The 11,931-nt window shown below is 45.0% G+C and overlaps 1 protein-coding gene across 1 annotated transcript; it reads left to right on the top strand.

The window, feature by feature from the left end:
• The first annotated feature begins 2,473 nt into the window (after positions 1–2,473).
• Positions 2,474–8,780, top strand: LOC115460325 (gastrula zinc finger protein XlCGF57.1-like). The gene is made up of 2 exons (XM_030190113.1): positions 2,474–2,537; positions 6,961–8,780. The coding sequence occupies exons 1-2, from the start codon at positions 2,474–2,476 to the stop codon at positions 8,778–8,780; spliced, it is 1,884 nt and encodes a 627-aa protein (XP_030045973.1).
• The last annotated feature ends 3,151 nt before the right edge of the window (positions 8,781–11,931 follow it).

Below are 11,931 nucleotides of genomic sequence, written 5' to 3'. Positions count from 1 at the left end.
GGATTGTGAAAAGTTGTAGGAAGACCTTAGGAAATTGGAAGACTGGGCATCCAAATGGCAGATAAAATTTAACGTAGACAAATGCAAAGTGATGCACTATGGGAAGAATAATCCAAATCATAGTTATTGAATGCCAGGGTCCACTTTAGGAGTCAGAGCTCAAGAAAAAAGATCTAGGTGTCATTGTAGACAATACGCTGAAATATTCTGCCCAGTGTACAGCGGCGGCCAATAAAGCAAACAGGATGCTAGGAATTATTAGGAAAGGGATGGTAAATAAGACCAAGAATATTATAATGCCTTTGTATCGTTCCATGGTGCGACTTCACCTTGAGTACTGCGTTCAGTTCTCAGCACTGTATCTCAAAAAAGATATAGCGGAATTAGAAAAGAAGAGCGACCAAAATGATAAAGGGGGTGGGACTTCTCTGGTATGAGGAAAGGCTAAAGAGGTTAGGGCTGTTCAGCTTGCAAAAGAGATGGCTGAGGGCCAGATGCACTAAAGTCGTCGGAAGAGCAGTTCCCATACGGATTCCATAGCGAATCGGTAGGGAATGGCTATGCATCACTTGCATTCTCTATTCCATCACTAAACAGTTGGCCAATCAGCCGGTCGAGCATGCGCAGAGCAGCAAAGCGTTATGCTGGCTGCTCTGCGCATGCCAAATATGCCTCCTGTGCCGCCCAAAGACGCCACGCCGCTCACTCCCTCCACGGCCTGCTGCAGGCTTCATCATTCAACCCCGCAATAATAAAAACTTCCGTTTTGGCCGTCTTTCACTCAGCTGAGAGACCCGGAAGTCTCTGAGCCAATCACAACACGTTTAGCTGAGACTTCCAAGTCTCTCAGCTGAGTGAAAGATGGCCAAAAAGGAACTTTATATTATTGCGGGGGGGGGGGGGGGGGGGGGGGGTAGGACGCCCATAATGGATGTCCATGACGAGCACTTGGCCGTTTTTCCCCCCCCGTGATTTTTTTAGGTCACATTTTATGAAGTTTTCAATCCCGTGCAGCCCCAACTAGAGGTACAGACCTGCTACCGTCATCGGAAAAGGGCCTTTAGTGCATGCCAGGGTAATGTACTTGCTCGTTAATGGCTCGTTAAGCTTAGTGCATCTGGCCCTCGAGTGGGGATGTGATTGAGGTCTATAAAATCCTGAGGCCTTCATGATCAAAAGCCCCACACTGTTCCAAACAGCGCTCTAAAATAGCACTGGAACAGCGTGGGGCTTTACCGCACCGATGATCAGAGATAATGCATGCAAATTTAAGCAGCGCAACTATCTTTGATCATTGGGTAGAAGTGTGGGCGAATTGTGTCTGAGCATGCGCTCAGCACAATTCTCCCGCACTTGTTTGACAGGTCTGGACTGTCAAAAGCCCAAACCTGTCAAACACCCTGCCCCGTCAACTAACACCCTGCCCCGAGGCCCAAGCAACGGGGGCTGGAGGTCCAGTAGACCTTCGGTCCCCCTGACGATCCCACCCCCCCAGGCTCAGTGAGGGCTGGAGATCCGCCGGCAAAACCCTCCCTTACATGGTCTGTAGCCCCGCCCAGCGCATCCCAGGATGCACTGGGCGGGCCTGGGCGCCGCCATTTTGCTGAGTTATCAACCAAGAGGAGGGAGGCAGGCTGCGTCCCTCCTCCAACTAAGGTAGGGGGGCCCAGAGGGGGCTGTCCTTACGCTGGACCACCAAGGATTGCTCGGACAACATTGGGGGGGGAGTTGGGGTGGGCTGGAGGTCCAACGGACCTCCAGCCCCCCCCCCTCCCGTCACTCGCTGAGTGGGAGGTGGTTTTGCCGGCGGCCACTAGACCACCAGGGACCAATTTCGGGGGTTTGGGGGGGCTTGAGACCCACTGGATCTCCAGCCCACTGTTATGACTGGGGATGTGTGAGCCCTTGTGCCCCGACTGAGTACAGCGAAGATGGAGTGACACCACACTCGGTCAGGCAGCCAGACAACCCCTAGCTTCACCTGGGAAGCGACCGCCGTTCCCCGGGAGTTGAGCCCCCAGGTGCAGGCGGGCCACCAGGACTTCTGGAACCGGCGGGGTTGCACGACCACTGACCAGACAGGTGGGCAAACAAACACAGTCCAGGAGCCCATAATCAGCAGAGCAAAGAATAGTCATGAAACAGTCCAAGGTCAAGGCAAGCAGCAACACAACGCGTAGTCCAGGAACAAGCCAAGATCAGGAACACAGGAACTGAAGACAAGGAGCACCGGCGTGGACCTCAAACACAATTGAGGCCGAAGCAACGAAGGACTGGAGGCAGGGCTTTAAATAGTGTAGGAATTAATCTCAAACGTGTGCAGCTGATTCAAGATGGCTGCCCCCATCAGCAGAGATGCCCTATGCCCAAATATGGGCTTCCTTCCTGAAGCTAACCAACTCCAAGATGGCTGCCACAACCCGAGATGCCCATCCCAAGATGGCTGACCTATCCTGGAGATACCACAACTAAGATGGCCGGCTATCTCCGCCGGACTGCGCCTCGCCAGCGAATCAGCCGCACAGGCCTTGAGCCAGGTGAGGAACGTAACACCCACCCTGAACCTGGGGGGAGGGATCGTCGGGGGGACCAGAGGTCCACCGGACCTTCAGCCCCCTGTTGGCAGCCTGGCAGGTTTGCTTTGGGGGAACAGGGGCCTGCCAGCATGCAACTGCATGTTGGACAGGGCTCACCATTCCTCCCCAATGATCGGCAAACCCTAACACCAGCTCGGAGCTGGCATAGGGTTTCCTGCAGCCAGCGACCCAATCTTTGGCGTGCTGGTCGCTGATCATTGGGGATAAATGCACTGAGCCCTGTTTAGCATGCATTTGCATGCTACTTGCGCAAAAAGCCCTTGAGTGTGTTGCTTCACGTGTTCAAGGGCTCTAATCATGGGGCGGTAGCAAACGCTGTCACTAGTATGGTGCTAACAGCCTCTAGCGCTGGCGTTTGCTTTTGATCATGAGGGTGTGTGTGGTGTAGAATGAGTAGAAGTAAATCGATTTTTTACTCATTCCAAAAGTTCAAAGACTAGGGGTCACTCAAGGAAGTTACATGGAAATACTTTTAAAACAAATAGGAGGAAATATTTTTTCACTCAATGAATCTGGAACTCATTGCCAGAGGATGTGGTAACAGCGGTTACATATCTGGGTTTAAAAAAAGGTTTGGACAAGTTCCTGGAGGAAAAGTCCATAGTCTGTTGTTGAGATGGACATGGGGGAAGCTACCGCTTGCCCTGGGATTGGTAGCATGAAATTTTGCTAGTAATTGGGTTTTTGCTAGGTACCTGTGAGCCGGATTGGCCACAGCTGGAAGCAGGATACTGGGTTAGAGGGACCATTGGTCTGACCCAGTATGGGTATTCTTATGTTCTTATCCAAAAGACATATTTATTTATTTATTTATTTATTTATTTGTTACATTTATATCCCACATTTTCCCACTTAAGTTGGGTTTATGGGGTATGCCTTTTGAACAGGTTGGTTTTTAGAGATTTCCGGAAGTTTAGGTGGTCGTGCGTTGTTTTGGTAGTGCATTCCACAGTTGTGTGCTTATGTAGGAGAAATTGGATCCATAAGTTGATTTGTATTTGAGACCTTTGCAGCTTGGGTGGTGGAGATTTAGGTAAGTTCGTGTTGATTCGATTGCATTTCTTGTTGGTAGGTCTATGAGGTCTAAGCTTTGTTTTCATTGTGTTGCAGAGTTTAGGCACTTAAGTTGGGTCGATGAGGTAAGCCTTTTTGAGCAGCTTGTTTTTTAGTGATTTCCGGACATTTAGGTGGTCGTGCGTTGTTTCACGTCTTTTGGTAGTGCATTCCACAGTTGTGTGCTTATGTAGGAGAAATTGGATCCATAAGTTGATTTGTATTTGAGACCTTTGCAGCTTGGGTGGTGGAGATTTAGGTAAGTTCATGTTGATTCGATTGCGTTTCTTGGTAGGTCTATGAGGTCTAAGCTTTGGTTTTGTTGTGTTGCGGAGTTTAGGCACTTAAGTTGGGTCGATGGGGTAAGCCTTTTTGAACAGGTTGGCTTTTAGTTATTTCCAGAAGTTTAGGTGGTCGTGCGTTGATTTCACGTCTTTTGGTAGTGCATTCCACAGTTGTGTGCTTATGTAGGAGAAATTGGATCCATAAGTTGATTTGTATTTGAGACCTTTGCAGCTTGGGTGGTGGAGATTTAGGTAAGTTCATGTTGATTCGATTGCGTTTTTTGTTGATATGTCTATGAGGTCTAAGCTTTGATTTCGTTGTGTTGCGGAGTTTAGGCGCTTAAGTTGGGTTGATGGGGTAAGCCTTTTTGAACAGGTTGGTTTTTATTGATTTCCGGAAGTTTAGGTGGTCGTGCGTTGTTTTCACGGCTTTTGGTAGTACGTTTCACAGTTGTGTGCTTATGTAGGAGAAATTGGATCCACAAGTTGATTTGTATTTGTATGGCAACATTCTGCAAGGTCTGCAGCTGATGCAAATAAACCAATGTCATACCCACATAAATAAAGTTGCCATAGTCCAATTGAGATACTAAAAGGATATGTATCAATGTATGAAGGGTCCCCTCTTTAATAAAGGTATCGCAATGTACCCAAGAAGAAAACAAAGAAAAAACCTCTCTGCAACACCTTAGCCACCTGATCCTCCCAATGAGATTGGAGTTAATGTGAGCTGGACACCCAACATGCCATAGTCTTAGTGACACTAAAATCCAACCAATGACTCTGGAGCTGAGCTGCGACTGCATTCAAACATGTTTGCACTTGGGTAAGGTCCAGAGATGGCGGTGAGGTTTTAGCTACCAATACGATGTCATCAGCATATAAATAACTGATTATCCCATAGTGTTCTGTCCTCCGACAGCCTCGCACTAGTTTATAACGTGATCCTAAAATGTGTGTAATGCCTTTACTGTTATTCTCAGTTCCATGGACTATCATTGCTGCAGTTTCTCACTGGAAAAATACATGAGCAATGCACTGTGGGTAACGTAGTTCACAAGCAGTGCAACCACACTTGTTTGGCTGTGTAAGAACTGCTATCACTGGTTGTGAGGCTGCTCAGACCTTCTCTCTCTCTCTCTCTCTCTGCCAAGCTTGGCTCTTTTGTCTTCCTGTTTAGTCTTACTATCTGTCCTCAGAGGTCAGCCAGGTATGACCTTTCCCTCTTATCTCTAGGACTACCCCTTGCTATCCGATGGCAGGCTCTGACCCCATTGGTCTCTATCTGCTCCTCCCTGTGTGAAGCCCCACCACTTCTTTGTCCTTTCAGCCACACGGGGCTTCTTTCAACATTATAGCCAGGGACATGGAGCTAACACCATCTGGCTCCACACAGCTCTGTCTTGCTGAGAACTCCCTGTAAAGAACCTGTTTTTTTACCCTGCGAATATCTTCTTCCAAATGAGATATCGCACATTCCAGTCACCCAGCTTTGGACTATTTCTACCTGTTCAACTACCTTCCCCTCTGTTCTGTCCCCCGACAGCCTTGCAGTAGTTCATAACGTGATCCTAAAATGTGTGTAATGCCTTTACCGTTATTCTCATATCTAAGGACTTTCACTGGGCAGTCTCTCATTGTAAAGATATATGAGCAAGGCACTGTGGTTAATGTAGTTCATGGGCAGTGCAACCACACTTGCTTGGTTGTGCAAGAGTTGTTACCACTGGTTGTGAGGCTGCCCAGATCTCCTTTCCCTCTCTGCCGAGCTTGGTTCTTTTGTCTTTCTGCTATGACTTCTTGTTCAGCCTTACTATCTCTGCCCTGAGAGGTCAGCCAGGTATGACCTTCCCCTCCTATCCCTAGGACCACCCCGTGCTACCTGATGGCAGGCTCTGTTCCCATTGGCCTCTATCTGCTCCTCCTGTGCAAAACTCCAACCCCCCTTTGTCCTCTGAGCCACGAGGCATTCCAATACCACTTGGCCAGAGACATGGAGCTTGCACCATCCTATGCCAGATAGCTCTGTCTTGCTGAGAACTCCTTGTAAAGAACCTGGATTTTTACCCTGAGAATCTCTCTCTCCAAATGAGATATTGCACATTGCAGTCACCCAGCTTTGGACTATTTCTACCTGTTCAACTACCTTCCCCTCCCCCTGCAATACAACCACCTCTCTTCAGATCTCCACCTCCCACAGCCTCCAGATTAAGAAGTCTCTGTATCCTGAACATCTATCTGTGAGTAAATTATCTGTGATTTATTCAATAAAAGAGACTTCATAAAATAATAGAGACTTCAGCTGATTGCTGGGCCAGGGTTATGCTCCATGATATTGGGGCTTCTAATTACCAAGCTCCAAGAGTCATGACACATAGTCCTGAACAATCGCTGCTAACAGAGACAGGTGACCCTTTAAAGGATTAGGGGATGTGTGTCAAAAGAAGAATTTTAAATTTGTTACGGTACCTGACTGACATGTTCATCCACTGCTACCCCTAGCTGAGATAATATTTAACCGTCTCTCTGACCTCATGTGCAACTTTCTTGAAATTAGTCGCCTTATTTTCCAACTCCTCTTACTCTCTTACGTATCTATAGGTTCCATCTTTTCTATACCCTTCACTGTCTGTTCAAATGTTCTATTATGTATTGGGTTGACATAGTAAGTAGCATACTGTGCCATACTTTGTATTATTTGACTATTTTTACTGCTGTTTGATCTATTCTTACTGTAATCGGCCTTGAGTGAATTCCTTCAAGAAGGCGGTAAATAAATCCAAATAAATAAACAGAAATAAAATTATGCTGTTATGAGAGAAGAAATATGAACTCCCGTAAGCAACTTAATAGTGGTATTTTGAATTAATTGTAACTGGGAGAGTGTCACATTAATCACAACTGATCCGAGATGTGCGGCTGCATCAGTGTCTGATAATCTCAGAGCAGTGATTATAGGATCAGAAATGCAGAAATATTTTTACAGTCAGGAATATATGATTAATGCCTTTCTCAACCTCCACTAGGTGACGAGATCACACAAGAAAAGGAGAGAGAGGAGAAGCGAGAAGAACGTGAGAAATCGTTTACACATGAGGAACACTTATCACAACACCTGAAAACACACACAAAAGAGAGACACTTTCCATGTACTGAGTGTGACAAATGTTTCAATCGTAAGGGTCACCTAACACAACATCTGAAAACACACACAGAAGAGAGACGATTTCCATGTACTGAGTGTGAAAGATCTTTCAATTGTAAGGGTCACCTAATACAACATCTGAAAACACACACAGAAGAGAGACGATTTCCATGTACTGAGTGTGACAAATGTTTCAATCGTAAGGATCACCTAATACGACACCTGAAAACACACACACAAGAGAGACGCTGTCCATATACTGAGTGTGACAAATGTTTCCATCGTAAGGATCACCTAATACAACACCTGAAAACACACACAAAAGAGAGACACTTTCCATGTACTGAGTGTGACAAATGTTTCAATCGTAAGGGTCACCTAACACAACATCTGAAAACACACACAGAAGAGAGACGATTTCCATGTACTGAGTGTGAAAGATCTTTCAATTGTAAGGGTCACCTAATACAACATCTGAAAACACACACAAAAGAGAGACAATTTCCATGTACTGAGTGTGACAAATGTTTCAATCGTAAGGGTCACCTAACACAACATCTGAAAACACACACAGAAGAGAGACGATTTCCATGTACTGAGTGTGAAAGATCTTTCAATTGTAAGGGTCACCTAATACAACATCTGAAAACACACACAAAAGAGAGACAATTTCCATGTACTGAGTGTGACAAATGTTTCAATCGTAAGGATCACCTAACACAACATCTGAAAACACACACAGAAGAGAGACGATTTCCATGTACTGAGTGTGACAAATGTTTCAATCGTAAGGATCACCTAACACAACATCTGAAAACACACACAGAAGAGAGACACTTTCCATGTACTGAGTGTGACAAATGTTTCAATCGTAAGGATCACCTAATACGACACCTGAAAACACACACACAAGAGAGACGCTGTCCATATACTGAGTGTGACAAATGTTTCCATCGTAAGGATCACCTAACACAACATCTGAAAACACACACAGAAGAGAGACGATTTCCATGTACTGAGTGTGACAAATGTTTCAATCGTAAGGATCACCTAATACAACACCTGAAAACACACACAAAAGAGAGACACTTTCCATGTACTGAGTGTGAGAAACCATTTCAATGCACTGAATGTGGGAAATGTTTTCTTTTCAAAGGACACCTAGAGAATCATCATAGAAGCCACACGGGAGAAAAACCCTTTAAATGTGCTGACTGTGGGAAACGTTACAGTTGGAAACATAGCCTAACATTACATCAGAATATCCACACAGGTGACAGAACATTTCCGTGCAGTGAATGTGGAAAATGTTTTAGTTCAAAGGGTGCACTAACAGGGCACCAGATAATTCACCTGAAAGAAAAACCCTTTCCATGTAGCGAATGCAGGAGAAGCTTCAGATGCAAGGGTTACCTAAAATTACATCAAAGAATCCACACCAGAGACAGAATCTTTTCGTGCTCAGAATGTGGGAAAGAATTCACACGTTTGAAATACCTACGGACACATCAGAGAATCCACGAAAGACTATTTCCCTGCACAGAATGCAAGAAGAGCTTCACACGCCAGTTTTGCCTGATAAATCACCTGCGAACTCACACTGGGGAAAAACCTTTTCTGTGTACCAAATGTGGGAAAAGGTATAGTCTAAAGAGCAGTTTAAAAAACCATCAATTGTTTCACACTGGATTGGTTGCCTAGACCTGTTAGATGCAGTGAACACCCCACCTACACCCCTATGGACAGAGTCCACTGCTCCTCGCTGTAGACGTTTGCAGCAGAGGAACAGAAGGAGGAAGGACCTAGTGGTGTGCTGGAGCAGGCTCTCACAGGCTCACAAGAGCCGGTTGTTAAGTTTTTAAGAATTTTGGGAGCCGGTTGTTAAAGTAGGGCCCTCCATGGCTACTTTAACAACTGGCTCCCAAAATGTGGGCTTGGGCCCCCTGCTGAATTCTCTTTTACTTTGCTGGTGGGGATGCTGAGCCCTGCCAGCCAAGTAAATAGACTGCTGCTGCTCCCCGCTCCTTGTTTCCAGCTCTGGGCAGCAGGCTGGGACTTCTCGAGCATGTGAGCAAGAAATTGGGAGTGGTGGCAGTCCATTTATTGGCTGCCAGCAAAGGTATGCCTAGCGTGCCCGCACGAAGGGAGGGAGGAGAGAGAGGCAAGTGTTGCTCCCCCCCAACCCCCGGCCACCCCTGGCCCTTCCAACTGCAGAGCTGGGTAGGTCCGGAGAAAGAGCCTGTTGTTAAAAATTTACCAGCACACCCCTGGAAGGGCCCATACTCCTCCTAGCCCCTCAAAAGAACTGTCTGTTTTGAGTCCTAGGCATTGCACCTCGCTGAGTAGCACTGGCTCTCCATGTATCTAGCTGCTGAGCATGACTTGTCTTCAGGGAGGCTCTGAAGCTTGGACTCTCCCAGGTTCTTGACTAGATTTTCACGCTCCTTCCCAAACAACAAACCCTGAAAGGGGATCTTGCAGTGCTGAGACTTGCAGGTTGCATCTGCTGACCAACAGCCACAGCCACTAGGAGGGAACAGAAGAAAGGCTGTAGGGTATTGTGCAACATGACAGAATGAAACAAGGAAATGAAGACTGCTTTGGTCACCACTAGGAAGGCCACTCCAAGGCATTTAGCATGTCTACTAGGAAGATCGCTCCTGACTCCAGCCATGCAGTTTCCAGAAGGTCGCTCTTTGCTACATAACCACCACAAATTGCCAGCTGAACACCTTGCACTGCCTTCTTATCAATGGAATCCTTCAGAGCCAAACCTCACCCACTGGAATAGTGGCCTTCTACATTACCATCATCACCAAAAATGAAACCACAAAAATGAAAGACCATTTCCCTGCACAGAATGCAAGAAGAGCATCACACGCCGGGATTGCCTAATAAAACACCAGCGAAATCACACTGGGGAAAAGCCTTTTCCGTGTACTGAATGTGGGGAAACGTTTAGTCTTAAGGATCTCTTGGTATTACATCAAGCGAATCACAAACAGGCATTAAAATCAAGGGAGAGACCATATCCATGTACTGAATGTGACAAACGTTTTACTACAATGTCACAGCTAAAATACCCTCACTATAATAAACTTGGGTTCAAAATAATTTATCTTTTTTATATATGCACTTTAAAATGCTATAAATATTATAAAGTGTTTTAAATGTGCTCAGACCATACCGTTTACACCCATTATATCCCCAAGAGGAATATGTGGTGGTGTCACAATGGAACCATCATTGCACATAAGATGTTCCGCCTCCTAATATTTGTGTATCTACATACAGCTGAGCCCAAGTAGATCTTTATCACCAGTGTATGCGTATATTTATAATAAATATGTATAGGTCATAGACTACTCACATTAAATACTGTTAGGCTTGAGCTCAAACCTCCGCCCATACATTATGGTATTACCATCCGATACATACATAATAGAACATATAATACAACATTTGTTTGAACCTAAAGGAGGTATACGTTAGTTCATGACACCCTGATTTCACTTCCCCCACATATCTTACATAAACCAACCCACAATGCGATATACACATATATTCACACAGTTATTTCACTTTTCTTGGGGTATATTGTGCTCGTGCTTCATTAAAATCACATATCATTCATCCATTCCAATCTTGCCATCACAATAACTGCTCCTTTTAACTCTGGCTGAGTTTCAAAAGTCTTCATCAGAAAGGGAAACTAAAGGGAAGTGAAATAACTGTGTGAATATACTAGGAGTTTACTTCGATCAACCTGTTCATTTTCTCAACAGTCTTTTTAAAGACTATTGCGCTATTATTGATGTTTTTTCCTTATCATCATCCAGCCATATCTCATGAAAAAGACTGATGTGCTATCTTGAAAATCGTCTACAACCATCACCAGTATCACCTTATACAAGAGACTCCTGTAGCAGGCCTAACAGCCGAAACACGACGTTGTGTCGAGTCTTCATACTCTAAATAAACTCTTTGATCAAGGCACATCTTCCTATCTTTGGCATCCTTGGTCGCTCTCCCACTTTCTTTTCATTGACCTTGAAAAGAGTGAAATCCTATCTTCCCCTGGACACCTTCCGGAACCTAGTACAATGTACCGTACTCATACTCGCAGATTACTGCAACAGTGTTTTTCTAGGTTGTAAGTCCCTTATATTGAAAAAGCTTCAGACTTCCCAAAACACAGCAGCCAGATTAATTTTTGGCAAGTCAAGTTTTGAAAGCGCAACACCTCTTTGAGAGAAGCTTCACTGGCCCCTTCACGGACTCGTTCTCGGAGATAAACGCCCATGGAGATAGACGTTTTTGTTCGATTATGCCCCTCTATGGCAACTAGTTAATGATGCTTGCTGTTCTTTCTTTCTCTCTTTTTACTCCCCCCTTAATACTAAACTAGGTCCTGTTGCTTTTCCCTCTCTTTCTCTCTTTTTATTCCCCCTTAATACTAAACTATATCCTGCAGTGCCTGCTAGATTCTATCTGTTAATGCTGTGGTACAAAGCTTTTAAAACTAAGTGGAAAAGACTATGGAGATTAGTTGTTAAAATTTGCTTTTTATATTTTTATTTTTGCCTAACACTAACCTACAATTCCTCCTTTAAACCCCAATCTTTAACTACTACTACTACTACTACTACTACTACTATTTAGCATTTCTATAGCGCTACAAGGCATACGCAGCGCTGCACAAACAAAGCTGTTGATCTCTGCTGTTCTTTGGAGATCGAAGGGCCTGCATATCAAACTTACATTTTGTATGTATGTTTATGCTTATTGTTTGTTTATTAAAAAAAAAATTTAGTATACCGCTTAACTTCAGTAGACTAAAGCAGTTCACAAT

Source organism: Microcaecilia unicolor, chromosome 1, assembly GCF_901765095.1.
Source record: "Microcaecilia unicolor chromosome 1, aMicUni1.1, whole genome shotgun sequence".
In the NCBI taxonomy this organism is placed as follows: Eukaryota; Metazoa; Chordata; class Amphibia; order Gymnophiona; family Siphonopidae; genus Microcaecilia; species Microcaecilia unicolor.
This window is presented reverse-complemented; position numbering and strand designations above follow the sequence as displayed.

Excerpts from the sequence above, each read along its gene's own strand:
- LOC115460325 (XM_030190113.1), top strand. The coding sequence starts at position 2,474 with ATGGCCGGCTATCTCCGCCGGACTGCGCCTCGCCAGCGAATCAGCCGC. Across the intron at positions 2,538-6,960 it reads CCGCACAGGCCTTGAGCCAG|GTGACGAGATCACACAAGAA; the intron begins GTGAGGAACGTA and ends AACCTCCACTAG.